This window comes from Silurus aristotelis, assembly GCF_946808225.1.
Source record: "Silurus aristotelis genome assembly, chromosome: 18".
NCBI classification, from domain to species: Eukaryota; Metazoa; Chordata; class Actinopteri; order Siluriformes; family Siluridae; genus Silurus; species Silurus aristotelis.
Genome location: NC_139591.1, coordinates 20,753,860 through 20,776,046, shown reverse-complemented (window position 1 = coordinate 20,776,046; position 22,187 = coordinate 20,753,860). Strand labels below are relative to the sequence as shown.

Below are 22,187 nucleotides of genomic sequence, written 5' to 3'. Positions count from 1 at the left end.
ATTTGTCTCCATTTAGGATGTTTATCTTTTATCTTTCTGTATTATGACATGGACATGTCCTTTTCAGGGGACTTTTAGCAATGCTGTCAGTTCAACATTCAGAAGTGTCTTTTTTTTAAGCAGTGTTATGATGAGTATAACATGGAGACCTGGGGACGACTAAACATTGTGAAGATCTTGTTTGTGAACAATGACAAAAGGACTTATCCTTCTGATAGCAATGATGTTCACAGACACAAATATTTACTTTTAAGAGATGAAATATGAAGTATTTTGAGCCTTTTGCAGGAAATCTAGTGTGTTCTACTGTTTCTACTAATTCTTTTGAGCAATGCACTTACTAAATTGCAAATATTAAGGATGATTCGAGAAATTCTTTAAAGCAACTGAGAATCTCTGTCCTTCTTTTTCGTCTATCTATCTATCTATCTATCTATCTATCTATCTATCTATCCATCCATCCATCCATCCATCCATCCATCCATCCATCCATCCATCCATCCATCCATCCATCCATCCATCCATCCATCCATCCATCTATCTATCTATCTATCTATCTATCTATCTATCTATCTATCTATCTATCTATCTATCTATCTATCTATCTATCTATCTATCTTTGTCAAATATTGAAATAAGGGGTTAAAGTATTTATTTCTTCATTTGTACTTTTATGTGTTTGTGTGTACTTTATATACTTTATAGATTGGATCAGATTCTCATCAGATAAGTGCATATTGAACAGCATATTACAGCATAGTGAAATTCTTTATTTGTATATCCCAGTGTGTTGGTGGTTGTTAGTATTATTATTTATTTATTTTATTTTATTTTATTTATCTATTTATTTTTCTCCTACAGGTTTTTTTTATTTTGGGTCTAAACCACAACTTCACTCGCCAAATGTATCCTAAATGTGATGAAAGAGCGACATCTAGTGCTTAAATGTTGCAATTACCTCCAATAACATTAATCAATTAATTCAAAATTCAGAATTTTATTTTGAGATTAAAATGGCCTGCATTTTTATGTTTGATGTTATGGGATCTCTCTTTGGGTTCTATGCCACACTTTATTAATGCATAGGGCTATGTACTGGCAGGGATCATAAAAAAAAAAATAAAAAATCATTTTAAATCTCATCATTACCTTAACGTTTACCTCTTCTCAAAGAGAAAACACGCACTTCTTTAGTGATGACTGAAGGTACACAAACTCTTCGTTTTTCATAGAACTGACAGGTACAATGGCCACGCCTCCTTAATAAGAACTTATAGCTATATAGACCACACCTTTTCAAGATAAATTATAAGTTTAATAGGCACAGAAGCCACGCCTTCTCGACGAGGATTAACAGCTAGAAAGACACCCCCCCCTTAATGATTAATAAAGAGACCACGCCTTCTTCATAATTAATAAAGAGACCACGCCTCCAACATTAGAAAAAAGAGACCACACCTCCTTCGTGCGAAATAATATAGAAACCACGCCTCCTCCATGGGAAATAATAGACAAAAACCACGGCTCCTTTATGAGAAACGATAGATATAGAAACCACACCTCCTTAGTGAGAAATAATAGACATAGAAACCACACCTCCTTAGTGAGAAATAATAGATATAGAACCCACACCTCCTTTATGGGAAATGATAGATATAGAGACCACACATGCTTCATGAGAAACAATATAGAAAGACCACACCTCTTTCATTAGAATATAAATTATATAGAGACCGTGCCTCCTCCATGATGAATAATATAGAGACCACACCTACTTTATGAAAAATAAATACAGATTGAAGGTACAGAGGCTCCTCCTCATTCATTGAAATGGCAGGTACATAGACCACGCCTCCTTTACTGGGACTGAAAGCCAATGATGCCACGCCTCCTTTTGAGACTGAGATTGACAGGTACAGAGGCCAGTATTTTACCGTGAGGTATAACAGGTGCAAAGGCCACATCTGTGTCATAAGACCTGGCAGGAACCTACACATGGATTTACAAAACTGGAGACTGGTAAAAACCAAAATAAAGAGAAACACGGTAAAGCAAACAGGAACCAAGCATGTGGAATAAAAAGAGATGTTCTGACTTTACGTCTTTCTCCTTGGGATTGTGTTATTGTTTTAGTATTTATATCTTTACACACACAGCTGTTTGTAATGCTTTGAAGTGTTAAAGGTAATAGAAAAAAAAAACCTCACATTATATGTTCTTTCGGTTTCCTCGTTTCAAAGGATGGGTGTGTTTTTCTTTTTGTACTTCACTATGTAGGTTTTATGAGAATCCAAACATATCAGCTCTCATAGCAACAGCACCAATACACCATGCCTAGGGCAACAGTATTCTGCAGATGTTGCCAGATCAGATACTTTGACACAATTTCGACTGGCACAGGACATGAAATGGCCTTAATATATCATTATTTGGGTTTCCACTGTGGTTTTGTGAATCATCACAGCTTTCATGATGGTGTTACCTCCCAGTCTAGGGTTGGGTCGCACAGCGTGATTAAATGCATGGGGTGGTATATATATATATAATGGGTGGATGGAAGTTTATTTGGTAAAAGTGTGATGGGAAATGGAAATGCAAACACCAGGGTGTCGTAAAACGGAAGGTATATTGTAGCATGTACAGTACAGCACCCGTATAGGGCAAACCAAGTTAAGAGAGCCATTATGAGACAAGAAACTGAGTATTTGATTAAACATGAACGTCCCTAGTGTGAGTCCTTGGGGTTCCCCTTGTATTTTGGTGCCCAAGACAGATTCTTCCTTTTGTTTCTGTACAGATTACAGAAAAGTGAATGCTTTAACTAAGCCTGATTCATTCCCACTTCCTAGAATGGAGGACTGTATCGACTGTGTTGGTGGAGCTAAGTTTACGACTGAGTTAGATCTTCTAAAAGGTTATTGACAGGTGCCCCTCACCTTGGCTACCCCAGACAACTTTGGAATGCACCCTCGACTTTTCAGAGGCTACAACATAACATATCATAAATATAACATAAACCTTTCTGCATGCATGAGCTATAATTATCTGTACTAATTAACAGTACTTTAGTATTTGGCTCATACAAAAGCTGCTTCTCAAAGTTGTTGGAATTTATTTGAACTCTTTTTAGACTGAAAATGAGGCCAGCAGTGTTAAAAAGTCGCTCACAGGCAGCAGATGTGGGTGGCGGAGTGTTGATAACATCTTCAACAGAGCTGCAGAACGTCATTGGTAACAGTGATTAAAAACAGTGAGTAAAAAGTACCATCTATTGAATCATAAATGTAGTTCAGTAGAGAGTAAAAATTGCCCAAATCTTTGATACTCAGTAAAACTAAAAAGTGGCCCAACAATTACAAGTACATTTACTTAAACACTTTACACCACTGTATGTTTTTTCTGACCCAAGAGACGCCTTCTACTAATGCTAAATTGACCATCGCCAGCTTTAGATAATGTACATCATCTTTAAGTAAACAAAATAACTAAATAATAATTGAAGTATAGATAATGTGTCAACTGAGAATTCAGCAGTGATGAACTGTAATAACTAATATCTGTTCTGCTTTCTTAGGAACTCTGGGATTCCTACCAGAGAAACCAGAGCAGATTTCAGCTCCAGATTTTGCACCTTTCTATGAAAAAAAAAAGGCATCATTTAGGGTCAATCTTGCTGCATTGTATGCCACTGTTTGGTCAAATTGTTGATTCAATAAGACGTAAAGTATTTGAGTAAATGTACTACGTTACTGTGCTTAAGTAATTTTTTGGCTACTTTATAGTTTTACTGAGTAGTAAAAATGTAAGCAATTTTTACTAATTTTATACATTTATGATTAATTATATGTATATGTATTCATTATATTTAACTCCACTCTATTTTAATTGACAATCACTTTTACCAATTACATTTTGCACAGCAGCTTTAGCTGCCATGCCATACTAACCCTACTGATTCTTTTTCTTTCTGACATGATATTGTAATTTTACTTGTTAATTAAAGTTTTCTTTTTAAAAGATTGCTTTACGACTCTCTCTTTTTTTTTTTTTGACTGATGTGCTTGATCTTGTTGAAGGGGCTGTTGTGTTGATTTTGGTGAATGCAGTGTTGAGGTGTACTATTTTATGAGATAAAACTTGTCTTGTGTTAAAGACTAGCGCGTTTTTGATCCTACGTTCAATATTAGCAAAATACTCAAGTACTGTTCAATTCAGATATTCGAAGACTTTCACTCATGTCAGATTGGAATTGGTGATATTTCACTTGTAGTGGAATACGTTTACTTTTACTCAAGTATGTATTTTAGGTACTCTTTAAACTCACTTCAATTGAGTCTTTATATCTCCTAGAAGTCATAATAGGAACTAGCCTGTTTCTTGAAAATCACACATTACATGTATAACTATAAATATACAGTACTGTGAAAAAAATCTTAGGCCATCATCAGATTTGTTGTTTCAGTAATGGTGTAAAAAATATATACATTATTCCTCAGGCTCTTTATTTAAATACATATAGAAAATACAAGAATTTTGTATGCAATATAAAAAAAAATACAGAAAAATCAGAAAAGTGTAAAGTCTTCAGCGTGACCTTTCCTTATACTTGAGCAACAGCAATAGCCCGGGTCTCATAAAACATAAATGCAATGGAAATAAAAGACAAAGTAGAAAACCAATCTTTCATAAAGGGATTTTTAATTAACAAATAAAATGATAGTGTCATGTCACAAAGTTGAAGAGCCATTAGTATTCAATGGACAAATAAAATTCAATAAATTTAAAGTAAAACCAAATATTCAGATGTCTTGGTGTTAAAGACTAGTGCATTTTTGATGCTACGTTCAATATAAGTGAAATACTCAAGTACTGTTCAACTCAGATATTCGAAGACTTTCACTCATGTCAGATTGGAATTGGTGATATTTAACTTGACCAACGTTCAATAACACCCTTCCCTTCAAAATGCCAAAAATCACAGAATGACCAGAATGTTGTAATTTTATCCAAATTGAGGACACATTTATACCACAGCATTTTGCACTGACATGCCATTCATCCGGTTTGGACCATCATTTGGCCTCCACAATCACCCCTGATCTAAATCTACTTGTGGTGGTTTAAGATGAGTTGGACCTGAGAGTGAAGGATAAGCAGCCAACGTGCACTCAACACCTCTGGGAACTTCTCAAAATTGTAGCAAACCATTTCTAGGTGACTCCCTCATGAATGTGATGAGAGAATGCCATGAATGTGCAAAGCTGAAGGTGGCTACTTTGGAGAATCGAGAATATAAACATAATCTGGGTTGTTTAACAGGGTTTTGCTTACAATATCATTACATGCATGTTTTTTTTTATACATTGGATTCAGATTTAATGTACAATGTTGAAAGTAATAAAAAGAAAGAAAGAAAAAACACTGAAGGACAATGTACTGTTTATAGTTTTAACAAGCAAAAATTGCAATTATTAGCTGCGGTATAAAAGAAATAAAGTAGATGCAATACTAGAGAAGGTATGACCTGCTTTATGCTTCATCATTTTCCTGCAATAGCAAGTATTATTTAGATTACTGCTCACTTATTATATATTTTATATTTAGGGGGGAAAAAACATGACATTAATATAGTTAATATAGTTTGTTAAACTAGTTAGCATCTAGAAATTGTTAAAAGTGAAGCTTAGAAATGGTGCTTATTAGAGATCTGGCAACCCGCCCCGCTTCCATACTCCTAGTGACGTTCTTTAGCATCAGCTGAATATTTGAGAGCGAATATATAAAGCGTGACAGAAATAAATCAGTGGATTTTCGGTAAATTACATGAATAAACCATTAATTCGTGTACGATATGCAATAATTAAATGAAAAATTAAATAATATGCTGCCAACGAGGCAGAATTTCCCTAACAGGCTAAGCTAGGCTAATATAGGCACCCATAAGGAGGAAGCAGTGTTGCCAGTCCCAGGCGTTGAGCTCCGCGGTGAGACGCTAGAGTCAGTTCTGCTCCGAGAATCTGGATGGGGAAGAAGGTGGAGGACAAAAAATGGCTAAAATTCATATTCAAGAAAACGGATTGAAAAGTCTCCGGGGCACGACGGAGAGTCTGTCGTCGGCTCACAAATGCGACTCCTCTGGCTCCGGGTCCGAGCTGAACGGCTTCACCGAGACCCAGGCGGACCGATACGGTTTCATCGGCGGATCTCAGCGGAACGCCGAGGACCCGTGAGTTTCTTCCTTTAATATTTAATCATTGATTTTTTTTTTTGAAGAAATGTTTCTACTTTGCTGCTCGGACATGATAACACTTTGGAGAAGATGGACACGGGCACTTTGGTTTCAATGGAGTGCCGTGCAAAAGTTTGTTTTCTTCCTTCCTTCTTTCCTTCCTTTTCCGGATCCAAAAGCATGTGTTTTACTTATAATTTTATTTTCTGTTAACAAAAAGTAGGATTTTAGGCCGTGGTGAGGATATTATTTATGTTTGTTGGGCAAGTTATAGTTTGCATCGTTGGTGGTGTACTTTAGTATCAGGATTCTTCAAGATGGTTCTGGAGACACCAGGAGTCTGAAGGCAATCAATCTGTCAGTCAGTCATCCTACTTCTATCCTTCCTTCCTTTCTTCTTTCTAGGGCACCTTCCTTTGTTAGTTCCTTCTTTGCTTAATTGATTCCTTCCTTTCTTACTTCTATCCTTCTTTCCTTGCTTCTATCCTTTGTTCCTTGCTTCAATCCTTTCTTCTATCCCTTTATTTCTTGCTTCATTGCTTCTATCATTTATTCTTTGCTTCTATCCTTTCTTCCTTCATTCCTCCCTTTCTTCCTACTAGGGCACCTTGATTTGTTAGTTCCTTCTTTGCTTAATTGCTTGCTTCCTTTCTTACTTCTATCCTTCTTTCCTTGCTTCTATCCTTCTCTGCTTGCTTCCTTTCTTACTTCTATCCCTTTATTCCTTGCTTCTATTCTTCCTTTCTTCATTGCTTCCTTTTTTGCTTGGTTTCTTCACTGCTTCCTTTTTGCTTGATTCCTTCCTTCATTTCTTCTATCCCTCCTTCCTTTCTTCCTTCCTTGTCCAGGTATAATTGGACCCCGTGTTCATCCTGGAAGCCCGGGTGTGTGGTGCTAATGCATGCTGATTGAGAAACCAGAACCTGTGATCACACATGAACTGGAATTTATGAACAAAACACATTATTCCTGTACATGCGTTTAAAATCATCCCCTGCTCCAGTGTTACTCCAGTGAAAAAGTGTAATGAAGTGATAATGAGAACTGTGTGTGAACCTCAAATGCAGTTCAGTGTTTCATTGTCTTGCATTTTCCAACTTTATTCCAACACTGTCGATATACAGTACACACTTCAGAGCTGCACGTTCCTCTGAAACGTAGCAAAGTAACGTGTGGTAAAGTAAATAAATACTTAAATACTTCCTTCCTGTTTACATGCACATGTCCATCAGCTGATAACCTCAACTATGATGGAACTATAAGAACGGACATTGGGTATCACCTAGAAGAGGATGGGTTCCTTTTTGAGCCTGTTGGCTCTCAAGGTTTCTTCCTCATACCATTTTGGTTAGCTTTACTTTGCCACATTCGTCACTGACTCGCTTATTAGGAATAAAATTATAGCTGCTAATTTCTGGCAGTAAAATTCATTCAAATTAATTCAAGCTGCTTTGGGACAATGTCGATTGTTAAAAGTGCTATACAGATGAAATTCAATTGACTTGAATTGAGCTGTCCACCATGGGAAACCGGCGTGTGTTTGGGAGGAAACCGGAGAACCTGCACATTGGAGAAACACGTGAAAGTGCACACAGTAAGAAACCTGAGCTTCAGGAGCTTTGAAGTAGTACTGGCATTAATTACTGTCCTATAGCACCGGAGCCCAAAGAAGTAAAAGAAACACAACACAAAATAAACAGATGAAGCAATGAAATGTCTTTATAAATCTTGATGTCTAACTTTTGTTGTTAAGAACACCGGCCAATGTATTTAAGTCAAATAAAACCGTACTAAAGAGTTCAAAATCATTTTTTTTATGTTATGTGTCTGAGGGGGAAAAAGTAAAATGTAAGTACATGAGCTTTACTGAGGTGTCCAATCACCTAAAAAACATCATGTCTTCATAAATGCCGATGTCTCACTATGTTGATGAGAAAACTAGCTAAAAGGACATGTCCAAGGTTCAACCCATTATGTATATGAACAATGTCCATGTTGGTGCACCCATGTTGCTGCACCTGCGGCTAATCTGTAAAAAGGCGGAGTCTGGCACAAGCTATTGAAGCATGCTGACACTCTGGTGGATGTGGTTAGCTTGGGTTCCCAAAGTATGTCATGTACCCAGCGCATGCGGCCATAGTCATCTACATGCGGTCATGCGTTTGTTTTTTCATAGGTTACTGGGTTCCATTGTTCTTTCGTCATGGCATTCTGGGTAATATTGCAGGCTGGAAACTTTCGCTAGAAAGATATGACTGACTCTAGATCAACAGGATGTAGCAAGTTACATAGTCAGATGTATAGATATAGTATGTTTTCAAAAGTTTGTGGATGAGTATAAGATTGTAATTGGAAGGTGTGTTGAACATCCCATTTCACATTTAGTCCCCACTCGCTGTTATTTTGACCCCCACCACTCCTTTGGGAAGATGTTCCACTAGATTTCTATAGTGTTTGGGGAACATCGTCAGTGCTCCTCTATTAGAGCTTAAATTTATTAAAGACCACACCGGTTTGGATGAACCTGAATTTATTTTAGATTCCTCATTACGTTACGGCTAGAGGTCAACCGATTCATCGGTTTTGCTGATTAATCGGCACCTATAGTTGATTGCTAGAGTTACTGGCAAAAATCCATACGGATAGTTTTTCCGAGTTGTTATACAGTGCAAGAGTGGCCTCTAGAGGTGAAGCACTGAGGAGTAATGTGCAGTTTATTTGAATTGAAGTGTTTGTTTTTTTTGTTTTTTCATTTTGTATGTAACTGTTTGTTTTTATTTATTTGGAGTGTTTCTTTATTTCAGTAACGCATGACTTTTATTTTTCTCGATATTTAATAATCTAATGCATATTTATGTATTCATATTTATTTCATTTTGCATATTTTCTTACATTTTTTTATTATTATTTTGTAATAAAGTTAAGTACTATTTTTAAAAAGCTATCTTTTGATTAATAATTTATCAGCAAGAACGATCCTTGATCCTTGAGAACATGATCCAACCAAGCTATCTGTATTGGTATCCACTATCGGCTGACCTCTAATTAAGATGCCTGTTTCCTCTCCGTCAACCGGACATTAGAGACCATCGTCTGTTCGGTATAAAGACCGAAGCCTGTTTCCAGACAGCACAGCTTTGTTGTAACGAGCGAGGTCTGGACTTTGCAGCACTAAAATCAGTTTAACATTTGGAGGTAATTAAGGGCTTAAAAGGCACGTGTGTCCGCTATGAATGCGCCGCTATGTGCGCTGCACAATCCTGCACTTGTATCCGAGCTCTTTCTCACGAAAAAAGGGGTCAGCTGAGCAATCGCAGAGTTTCTGATGCGCTCTAGGGACGTATCGTGCTGTTCGACATGCACAATATCGTCACCATGGATGTGGATTTTAAAATACCTCCACCGCCTATGAAAAGACTTGATATGAGCAGAGTTCGAGCTCGTAGGATCAAACTGCAGCATTTAAACAGAAGTCTTCTTAAAGGTAGGGTGTTTTTGTAACACCCAGTTTCAGGTTTATTTTTCTGGGAAGGCTTTCCACTAGATTTTGGAGCATGGTTGTGAGGATTTGTGTTTATTCATATGATGTTGTATGAGGAGGTCAGGGGTGCAATCAGTGTTTCAGTTCTTTCTAAATTTGTTCAGCAGGCTCCATGAGCTCTTGGCCGCCCATAACCCTGTCGCCGGTTCACCACTGTTTTTATATTTCACAAATAGTGTAGATAATATTTCTATTTAAAAAGTGTTAATCTTTGCAGTCTGATCCCATCACGTTTCTCTAAAAACCCAGAATGTTCTCGTTTTTAGGATATGCAGTGTGAGTGGAGGAGGACCCTTGGTGAGAAAAGTAGTGAGTCATAGTGTTTTTTTTTCAAAGCCTTCTGGGGTCTTGATATCATCTTTGAAACAATGCGTCCATACAAATTTAATGACATTTCCCTGTGAACGGTGATAAAGCTGGTCGTGATGGAGACATTCAGGCCTCAGGGCCCAGTTTCCATACTCCGTTTTTTTCCTAAACTTGTTAATGGTGTTGTACTGCAATGCTTAGAACCACAACTTATTTTCTGAGACGCATCGATGGACAAAAGTATTGGAACACCTGACCAAAATGAGACCTCAATGTTGAAGGCACGCAGTTGTATATAACATTACATTTTCACTTCAACTAAGAGAACCAAACCTGTTCCAGCATGACAATGCCCCTGTGCACAACGCCCACTTACATGGGGTTCAAGTGGAAGATCTACTGCTACAGAGCTCTGAACTCAACCCTACTGAACACCATTGTGATGAATTTTTCCTGCAGGCCTCCTCACCTCCTGTACATCAGTACCCAACATTACTAACACCCCTGTGGGTGAATGAATCTCCACAAATCCCCAAAAATCAACCTTTTTCATTTATGGAATTTACAAGATGCCCTACATGCTCTTTATACAAATAAGCAGCTATAAGGTTAAGGGCTTTGCTGAGGGGTCTATTAATGGCAGCTTGGTGTGGCTGGAATTTGATCTCTCAGCCTTCAGAGCCAAACTCCAATGCTTTAACCACTACGCTACCGCATCCCCTAGTTCCACAAAATCTAGTGGAACATCTTTTCAGAAGAGTAGAACTACAAATGGGAACTAAATGTGGAATAGGATGTTCACAAAAGCACACAAACTTCTGCGCAGGTGTCCACAAACTTTGTCGATACAGAATATTAAAGGGAGCAAAGTGTCTTTATTTCTTAGGCTTTAGGTTTCATGTAAATCTTTAATGAGGTAAAGGGACAAAGCTCAGGTGTGCAGTAATTTGGTTAAACATCACTCGGAGATCACGAGGTCCAAACCCAGGACTCGCACATGTTTTAGTCACATGTCTGTAAGTTATTGCTGAGGTTTTTTTGCTTTGGTTTAAAGAGTGTAAACTTTTTTTTTTTCGCTTTGGAAACGCACCGAAACCACAATCCAGAAAGAGGTTTTCAGAAAATGATTTACATGTGCAACCATGTTGATAAAATCCAATTCATTTTGTACTGTGGGCAGAGCGAAAGGTTTGAGACGAGACATTTTATCCTTCTTTCTTACTGCAAAATAAGTAAAAATAAACAAAGTTCAGAAATTGAAAAATGTTAAAATATTAGTTATAAAAAATATTTTAGATGCTTCATTGTTCACAAATTTGGATTTTAATAATAATAATAATAAAAAAAAAAAAGAAAAACGTAAAATCCAGTTTGTTTACTTCAAATCCTGGATGCAACCAGACAAATACGAAACAAAAATCAAAAATGGACAAAAATTTGTGGACACCTGAGCATAAGATTGGTATGTTCTTTCTGAACATCTCATTCCACATTTAGTCCCAGTTGCTGTTAAAATATGCTCCACTCTTCTGGAAAGTTGTTCCTCTAGATTTTGGATTGTACTTGTGGAAATCTGTGCAAACACAAGGGTGTTTGTAAAGTCAGGTATTGATGTTCAATAGGATCGAGAGCTCTACAGCAGGTGATCTTCCACTCTAACCCATGTAAAGCATATTATCATGTTGCTGGTTTTGTGCATTGCCATGCTGGAACAGGTTTTGGTCTCCTAGTTCAAGTGAAGGGAAAATGTCATACTTCTACATTCGAAAGAAGTCTTTTTAAAATCTTTGTTTTTTCCTTTTTAATTGCTTACTTTTTTTTTTACTTTTCTCTTCCTTCGTCACTTTGTCTTTCGTTCTCATTACAGCTTTTTCTTCTTCCTCTTTTGTAGAATTCATTCCTTTATATATATTTTTTTCACATCAGAATAAAATGGTGCAGTACAAGCGTCTCATCTCGACTCGTCTCGTCTCGACTCATCTCGTCTCTCAGTGACTTGGATGCATTAAGTTTTGTGCTTCGTTCCAGGAAGTACTCTGAGTAGGAAGGAGAACAAGAGGAAAGTTCTTTCCATGGCTCAGGGCTTCCTGTTTGCACCAAATGTGCACTTCCTGTCAGGGGCCGCAGTGACGCTCTCGCCCTCTCCTCTCTCTTTCGCTGGAAACAACCTGCTTTTCACTATAAACCACAGCAAATTTCACTCAAACCTTGTTTCGTTTCTCTTTCACCTGACCATTCAGTTACAGCTGCATCATCCTGTAATCTGATTATAACTTCTAATCCACTTCATGGAACATGGAGAACAACAGGAGAATGTCCTTCACATGTAGTGGCCTCAGGAGTTTACCTACTGCTATCTCTAACCCCCCCCCCCCCCCCCTTTTCATCACTTCCTCTTTTTGAACAATATATCAAACCTGTGTCTTGTCTGTCCAACTATTTATTCATGTCAAAAAATGCAGGAATAAATCTGCAGTAATAAATGAAAAAAAATTATAATATATCAATACTATAATATTATTAATATAATATATAATAGTGTTAATATTAAACAAGAATTTTTTTTTTTGTATAAATGGTTTAGTTAATGCATTTGCATATTTTAGATTATAAAATTATTTTTTTTTTCTTTTTTTTTTTTATATGAACAATGCTTAGTTCCTGTATTGTGTGTGTGTGTGTGTGAGAGAGAGTGTGAGAGCACGTGTTTACCCATCAGTGTGGCTTCCGGCCATTCTGTATGATTAATTGACCCGTAACAATAATAAGCATTAGAAATCTTTTGTAAAGATTTGTAGAGACTAGATTTTGGAGTGTTCTTGTGGGGATTTGTACTTCTTTAGCCCACAAGTGTGATGGTAAAGTCAGGTACTGATGTAGGTCTGGAGTGCAGTCAGCATTCCAATTCATCATGTTCAATATAGTTGTATAGTCAGAGCTCTATAGCAGGCTTCTCAGGATCTTCCATGTAAAGTAGAGGTAGATTGATGGTGGTTTTTACCGATACAGAGAGCTCAGTTGAATCGCACTGGCCAATAACGGATAAATCAACTGATTATCGACTAAAAGTGGATACTGGATTAAAATGTAACATAAAACTGTAAAATAGTGCTGATCTTTATAAAAAAAAAACAGTACTGAATCATTAAAATGTGCTAAATAACATAACTGTGAATGGTAATGATATTAATAAATATTGAGGAAATTAAAAGAAATGCATTTAAACTGAAATAAAAAGTAACACTCCAAATAAATAAAAACATTTCCATCCTAAATAAATAAAAGTCACTTCAAATAAACAGCACGTATATTTAGTGATTTGCCTCTAGAGGCCGCTTTCATACTGTATAATGCAACCCGGAAAAACTATCGGTATGGATTTTTGATGACATTTTAGCCAAACAGTTCCAGCAATCAACTATTGGTGCCAACTATTGGCAAACCCAATTAATCGGTTGATCTCTAATGTAAAGTATATCTCTTCATGGAGCTGACTTTGTGCACAGGGGCATTTATATGCTAGAACAGGTGTGTGGGTCTCCTTTATCAAGTCACATATGACTGGGAAAGTCAATTGTCCCAATATTTTGTCCATGTAGTGTATGTCCTATCATTCTTTTTATATCCTTATGGCTGAAATCATGATATAAATATCTTTATTGGCTTTCTGTGGTTTATGAAGGTTCATTGTGCATATGTTGTGCACATGGATGGTAAGAATACGTGAAGAGCACACGTGTTTAACAGCAGTAGAGCAGACGTATTTTGTGTAAATGGTGCGCATGTGTCTTTGAGAACAGTATGACGCAGTGCAAGCGACATGTGAAAACTAGTAAAGATGAGCAGATGTTTCTCGAAAGACTCCATCAGCAGGTTGAATGCTTCAGGAATAAAGCAGTAAATGTATAACATGCTGTAGTGGATGTAATATATCTGATGGTTGATCGTATCAAGTGGAGTTGCAGTGTAATACACACCCCAGCTGAAGGCCTGGTTTTGTCCTGTGATGATGAGGATGATGCAGTTGTTTCCATGTCACTCACGGCTCCTAAGGTTAATAAACACAGCTCCACACTCTGGGTTGGTTCGATAAAGACTGCTTTTCATCGCGAGAAACTCTGGGAAATCGTCCTGTCTTTTCTCCCACACTTACACACACACACACACACACACACACACACACACACACACACACACAGCCCCGGGGGTTGAGCGTTACTGAGAAACATGGGATCTCCTGACCCCAATAGTTTGAGATGAATACAGAGCAAGTTTTTTTCTAATTCAAAACTCTCAGGGAACAAAATTGACAGTTTGTGACAGATGGACGGACAGACTAAGCATGTAAAGGAAGAAATGGCGGAAGGGAGGGAAAGAGGTAGGAAGGGAGGAATGTTTTTACTTTCATTTGCCATCTATTGAATGTCCTCCAGATTTACTTTTAAAGTGTGCATACAATGAAAAACAATGACCTGTGAAACCGTGTGTGTGAAAGAAGACTGATTGGTTTCTTATGTCCCCCAACAGAGCCGAGGACGTCCCTCCCGAGGTGTTGAGACAGAGAGAGTCGAAGTGGCTGGAGATGCTCCAAAGCTGGGATAAGTGGATGAGCAAGAGACACAGAAAGGTGAGTTCAAACATCAGGACAGTAGAGCTCTGACTGACCAAGACTGGTATGGGCTTTTGAACATCCCATTCCACATTTAGTCCCTATTTGCTGTTACATTAACAGGAAACCCACCCCAATGTTCCACTAGATATTGAAGTGTGTTTGTGGAGATTCACTTAGCCACAAGTCTAATACAATTGTTTCTTCTGACTCTGTGCTAACAGTTTGGGAAAGAACCACGTATGGCTGTAAACATCAGGAGTCCCAATAAATGAAATACCCCAAACAGAGTCGAGGTATTTAATAATCGGTTTGTCTCCAGGTGAAGCTGCGGTGTCAGAAGGGTATTCCTCCATCTTTAAGAGGTCGTGCCTGGCTCTATCTGTCTGGAGGAAAGGTGAAGAGGGAGCAGAATCTGCACAGGTTCCAGGTAAAAAGTGATCATGCACTGAACTTCTCCAACCTGCTTGGGTTACTCATTAGCACAGGGCAAACTGATTTGGTGTTTAGCGTTTTTGCTGATTTTGTGTGTGTGTGTGTGTGTGTGTGTGTGTGTGTTAGGAATTGGACAGTAAAGATGGTGACCCAAAATGGGTGGATGTGATCAAGAAGGATCTCCATCGTCAGTTTCCCTTTCATGAGATGTTTGCTGCACGAGGAGGCCACGGGTCAGAAGCAACCCTTATTAACTGTGTGTTTGTGTCCATGTCGTTTTAATGTGTATATTTTGTGTAAAATAGTTAATGTGTGTGTGTGTGTGTGTGTGTGTGTGTGTGTGTGTGTGTGTGTGTGTGTGTGTGTGTGTGTGTGTGTGTGTGTGTGTGTGTGTAGGCAGCAAGATCTGTTCCGAGTGTTGAAGGCATACACACTTTACAGGCCAGAGGAAGGATACTGCCAGGCTCAGGCTCCCATCGCTGCTGTGCTGCTCATGCATATGCCTGCCGAGGTTAGCGTGCACACACACACACACACACACACACACGTGTTTTATACTAGATCGATCGACCGCTAATTGATTTTAACGATACCGATAGCTAGGTTGGATCATACTTGCGCAAAACCGATACTAATGGATATTAGATTGAAATAAAAACATAACATTCCATGTAAAATGGTACTGAACGTATTACAAAAATAAAAAAACAGCACCGATTCATGAAAATGCAAAATAAAATTAATATTAATATATGAATTAATGAATGTAATTATATAAATAATAAATGTGAAATAATAAATATAATATTGCGCTCTCCGTACAGCGTGCAGTTACACGTGTAAAAATGGTGGAGGTGTACCTTAGAGTGTACCAAACCTACGATTGGTGATTGGGGCAGACTGAATGTGGAAGTGCAGTGGTTTTGCTGTTTGCAGTGGTGATGGACGAGGTCAGACAGGAGTCTCCGTTGACTATGATGTTTGTGGATGATATTGTGATTTGTGGTGAGAGTAGTAAGCAGGTGGAGAAGAGCCTGGAGAGCTGGAGGTACATGCTGGAGAGAAGGGGAATAAAGTCAGTAGGAGTAAGACAGAGAAGTGGAGAAGGTGGTGGAGTTGAGGTACGTGGGGTCAACAGTGCAAAGTAATAAAGAGTGTGTTAGAGAAGTGAAGAAAAGAGTGCAGGCAGGGTGGAGTGGGTGGAGAAGAGTGAGAGCAGGAGTGATTTGTGATAGAAGAGTATCTGCGAGAGTGAAAGGGAAAGTTTATAGGACTGTGGTGAGACCTGAGATGTTGTATGGATTAGAGACAGTGGTATTGAGTAAAAGACTTGAGGTGGAGCTGGAGGTAAAATGACTGAACACTAACCCAGTGTAGCTCAGTGTGTTTGTGACAGTACAGAACTGCAGGTGGTTTCATTCCCAGATATTTTTGAATAATTTTTATTTAAGAGTTTGCACGACATCCTGGCGTCTGAGCAGAGTAATAGATTCGCTCCATCAAATCCTTTTGACGTTTTTGTTCTTGTGTATGTTCAGGATGCATTTTGGAGTTTGGTGCAAATCTGTGAGAAATATCTGCCTGGCTACTACAGTGCAGGCCTGGTGAGTGCATGTACACACACACACACGCACACACACACACACGCACACACACAAGCACAAAAGGTGAAATGGCTGATCCCAGAGCGTAAAGTCCCTTCAAGCGGATCAGCGGATTTGAGTTGTTTATTACAGCCGCTCTGACTCAGCATAAACTGAGTGATCATAACAAGGACGTCTCAGTAAGAGAGGATAACACAGTCACAGTCCAAACCAGGCTGGTGAAACATCAGCCCAAAAAGTTTTTGGACACTGTGTATCGTAAAAATATTTGTGTTTCCATACTGTTGCCCTACTCAGTTTTCTAAAAGATGCAATAAAGAATTTGTAAAATATTTTTTTCTAAAACAGAGGCTTCTTCTACCTTCACCTGGATACATTTGAAAACGGCGTTTTCATAAAAAAAAAAAAAAAAAAAAAAAACGCTCCGTCTCCACACCTTTTTTGTTTTTAATCATTTCCCAAAAGTTGCTCATCCACACCGAAACATCTGGAAATGCTCACGTTCCTGCACACGTTTAAATCGTAAGACGCTTCGACCGGTGACAGTTTATTTACTTTCCGGCTCTATGAAACGTCGCGGCAACGATTATTTCGAATTTATCCACTTTTTCCAAAAGCTACGTTTTGCCTAAAATCAGGGTCTCTCATGGAGGGAAAAATGTGCCTTTTTTTTGTTTTTTTTAAACGCATTAGTGTAGACACGGCCTAAAGATGTTTTTTTGCGGAGTTGGGAGCAGCTTCTGAGCGCTAGACCGAATCTAAACAGTTGTGATTGTTTGTTACATTGTGAGGCAGCAGTTGCCAGGACAGTACAGCGCCCCCTACCGTGGGACTAAACATGGAAAACATCAGAGATTCTGATTCTATTCTAATAGTTGGAATTCAAAATGATTGAAACATGATTGAATGAAAAATGTGTAGGAACCATGAATACATTATAGTTCCACTAGGGGGTTAAATTGTTCAAATAATAATAATAAATAAAAACTCCAGTATATTTGTAAAAACATTTAGAACTGACTGAAATAGCATGACTGTGAGTCCGGTCTCATCTCATCATGTTCATCTGGAGCTATTATACTTGTACAAATTTGCATTTAGTTCCTCTTCCGCTAGATTACAGTTAAATCATTCCGTGTCCAACCATTTGAGAAGAAAAAACCACGATGTGCATGTGTGTAGGAGGCGATCCAGCTGGACGGAGAGATCCTGTTCTCTTTACTCAAACGCGTCTCCCCGGTGGCTCACCGGCACCTGAAGAAGCACAAGATCGATCCGGTGCTCTACATGACCGAGTGGTTCATGTGCGCTTTTTCCCGCACGCTGCCCTGGTCCTCAGTGCTGCGTGTCTGGGACATGTTCTTCTGCGAGGGTTGGTTCCTCACATTATCACTTGTGCACACACCCAGTTTTCCTCACATACATTTTAAAGCTTTGTGCATGATATAGACAAAAGTTTGTGGACACCTGAGCATAACCTGCTATGTCTGTTTTAAACGTCCTATTCCACATTTAGGTCCCGTTTGCTGTTATAATAACCTTCATGCTTCTGTGAAGATGTTCCACTAGATTTTCGAGTGTGTAAATGAGAAAACCTCTTCACAAGGGTGTTAGTAAAGCTAGGTATTGATGTAGGTGAGGTGAGGAGGCCTGGGGTGCAGTCAGCGTTCACGTTCATCTCATTTACATTTATGGCATTTGGCTGACGCTCATATCCATTTATCTTGTTTTTACAACTGAGAAGGTGAGGGTTAGGGGCCATGCTCAAGGGCCCAGTGGCAGCTTAGTGGTGCTGGGATTTGAACTATTGAACTTGAAATCCAACATCTTGACCACTGAGCTACCACTTCCTGTAATAGAGTTGAGTTCACAGCTCTATAGCGGAAGATCTTCCACTCCAACCCATGTAAAGTGTATGTTCATGCACCTGGCTTTGTGCACAGAGGTAATGTCATGCTGGAACAGGTTTGGGTCTCTAAGTTTAAGTGAAGGGAAATCCTATACAATTGTGTGCCTTCAACTTTGTGCTAACAGTTTTTGGGGAAGAACCACATATAGCTGGAAAGGTCAGGTGTCCCAATACTTTTGTCCACATCGTGTATTTTTGAGAGATTTTTTCATAATGGTCATTGAGCTCCCTGTTGTTATGATGTCTAGTTGGTTTCTGTACTGCAACTCGACTCCAGTTGATGGTTGGACGACAGGTATTTTATTTTGTCTGCACTTGTTTAGGAGTAAAAGTCATTTTTCGTGTGGGCCTGGTGCTTCTGAAATGCATGCTGGGATCTCAAGAGAAGCTGAAGCCATGTCAGGGTCAGTACGAGACAATGGAGAGACTCCGGGCCATAGATCAGCGCTATATGCAGGAGGGCTTCCTTATTAAAGAGGTAAATCCCCCCAAAACCTCCCCCACCCCACACACACACACACACACACACACACACACACACACACACACACACACACACTTTTAAATTTCCTTCTAAATAGTCTTAAAAATTCTTAAATTTGACTTTTTGAAACATGCAGAAACCCTGACACACACCCATGCTTGCGCACATAGAAAACGCTTGTGTTTTTGTTGTTGTTTTTTTTAAAATTAGCATCAGAAATCTAATTTTCCTTTTGCACTCCGAATGTCAAATGGATATGCTACAGTTTCCTCTCACATGCAGGCGGGTCATGACTTCTTTATTGTAGTTCCAAGAGGCAACATGTAATTATACGTTTCCATCTAGTGGACAGTGTGTGTCACTGCAGGACTGATGCCATGTATAAAATGTGTCGTTCACAAAAACCCTGTTTGCAGCCAGACTTGAATTTGCATTAAACCATGATGAGATTTTTATCAGACAGCTTTAATGTGGTTGCCGTTTTGCCAGATTGAACTCCGAGTGCTGTATCGGATGTATTATGTAAATCCGGTTATAGGCCAGGACACAACCACACCCTGCTGTGTTCGTTGTTTCCAGTTGATTCAGTCAAAAGACCGGAGTCATTAATTAATGCAATTTTGCTCTGCTTTTGGGTTTAAGTTCTTAAATGTGGCTTTAAAGACAGATATTACATCAATAACATGAAGTGGCTTGAGTTATTAGATTTAAATCTCTTAAATGCATTTTGCATTACAAACTAAATTCAATGAAAAAAACAAATGTAATGCTTTTAACTAGATAGATCCATAGATATATAAGCCAAACCTTCTTTTGACAAACAGGGGCCACACCCCGTTCATTAACACTGACCGGCTCAGAGGAAACACCTCTTTCACTAACATTGACAGGTATAGAGGCCACACCCCCTTCATTAAAATCGAAAGGCACAGAGGCCACACCCCCTTCATTATTATTAATGAACACAGGCCACACCTCCTTCATTAGCATTGAAAGACTATGCCCCCTTTATTAGCATTGAAGGGCACAGAGGCCACACCTCCTTCATTGGCATTGGAAGGCACATAGGCCACACCTCCTTTTCTAACCTTGAAACTTGTAGAGTCTTTTCAACATTGTATGATTAATGACTGATTCTCTCATTTATGGAAATTTTTTATTTATTTATTTTTTTATAGATTCTGGAATTACCGGTGTCCGAGCGAGACATAGAGAAGGAGCATCTCACTCAACTGCGCCGCTGGAAGGAAACACACGGAGAACTACACTGCAAATCTCCTCCCAGAATGCATGGCGCACGAGCCATCATGGCCGCCGAGCCTCCCAGCCAACAGGACCTTCAGCAGAAACCCACCATCATGGAGGAGCCGGTGCAGATCATCACAGTTTCTGAAGACGGCGAGATAAAGAAAAGTAAGATGGATAAATGGAAGAGCAAGAAAGACTCTGCATTGGACACAGGCGGTCAGAACGAGGCACCACAGGACCAAGACTTACCCAGCCAATCACAAGCACAGCTAAAGGACACCAGTCTTCAGGCGTCCAATCAGAGTTTGAGCAGTACAGAACAAGACACGTACCTGTAGCGTGCCACACGGCACGTGTGCCGACATCTGAATGTTTACTGCATCTGAAGACTTCCGGCTCATTCGGCCGTCTCTCAGGTTTCTGAATCCGGTGTGAATGGATTTCCCAGAATGCAATGGGAGCAAACATCCTTGTGCTTTGTGAAGAAAATTCTAGGAGTTTTTAAGGCTCAAGAATGTCCAAAAGCCACGTACCGTATTCGGCGCAATGTTTAATAGAGATTTTATTTAGTGGTATGAGGTTGCAGCAGTGAGATGGTACACTACCTGTACAGCTCGGATGCTAGTGAACATTTCTATTGTTATGCTAGTTACAGACGTCACTTACTAAGTGATCAGACACACGCAAAAAAGAAACGGAATAACTCTCAGATATAGCGACACTAACGATAAAGAACTACACCAGCAGAACGCACCAAAACCTCATTTTACAGGCAGATATTTAGGATTTTATGCCAGCTACAACACAATGAAGGTTCGGTTTGTAAATATCTGTTTCTAGACTTAAAATAATGTTTTGTTTTGTTTTATAAAGAGCAAAAAAGGAAATAGAAATGCACGTATATTGGTCGTTTTTTTTTTTTCTTCTAAGCAGACCAGTGACTTGTAGACTGGAAAATGTGGTGCAGAGATAATCGGAAACGTAAAAGGGCTGAAGTTTTTTTTTTTACATGGGGTGCATTTTTGCAGCTTCTGGTTGCCATCTGTTAATTCGAACGTTCCTAATGTGCCAATGCCTCTATTGCATGTCTTTCCTTTGGAGAGGGAAATGGCTGAGATTGCGTCGATTGACATGCTATAAGATTTACAATTCTGTTATCAAAATCATTCCATCAGGAGAGGTTAAAAGTAGCCATCTTTTTTGGTTTATTTTAGATATTGGGAAACTTTTTGCCCATGTAGGTGCCACCCATTTGTTGGTATTTATATTGCATAAGAAATAAATCACTATACGGCCTGCCACTTGACCACTAGGGGGAGCTATATACATATGTTCGATTAAGACCAAAACGCATAGGTTTTCTGTGATTAGACCCAACATGGTTACTTTACTGTCGGTCTGATTTTGACAAAAATGTTTATTATGGGAAAATAAATGTGAAGCACGCATTCACACTCAAAGTGGTTCAGTCCAAAAATTATCCAGCTTCTAATACTGGCTCTATTCTTAGCACAAATAATACAAATTAGTGCATCCTTTAAAAGAAAACAGAAAATATTGTAGATGCAAAAAAAAAAAAAAATCAGTTACCACTCACTGTGAATGAGACACATGAGGAGCTCTAGTCATTGGGGTTTATAGGTTTGTGCCAAACTAATTATTTCTGCAGACAGATTTCACTTTAGATTTTTAGATAACGGCGCTGTGGATAATTGAAATTGGATAGTGGAGATATCTGTTTTTTTTTTGCTAAGAATCACTGGGACCACACCGTGCGATTCACAGTATCTCTCATCACATGGTCATGATGCTTTTGGGT

At 38.8% G+C, this 22,187-nt stretch overlaps 2 protein-coding genes across 2 annotated transcripts in view; one reads left to right on the top strand and one right to left on the bottom strand.

The window, feature by feature from the left end:
- The window catches only part of LOC310741155 (eosinophil peroxidase-like), a 152,605-nt gene that overhangs the window by 49,103 nt on the left and 81,315 nt on the right, over positions 1–22,187 (bottom strand). The window lies entirely within an intron of this gene.
- On the top strand, positions 4,486–21,828 carry LOC310741183 (TBC1 domain family member 10A-like). The gene is made up of 10 exons (XM_083568794.1): positions 4,486–5,639; positions 5,704–6,226; positions 14,607–14,706; positions 15,011–15,118; positions 15,250–15,356; positions 15,520–15,634; positions 16,662–16,727; positions 17,910–18,099; positions 18,960–19,114; positions 20,299–21,828. Exons 2-10 carry the CDS (start codon positions 6,048–6,050, stop codon positions 20,704–20,706), a joined length of 1,428 nt encoding a protein of 475 aa, XP_083424920.1. The 5' UTR covers positions 4,486–5,639; positions 5,704–6,047; the 3' UTR covers positions 20,707–21,828.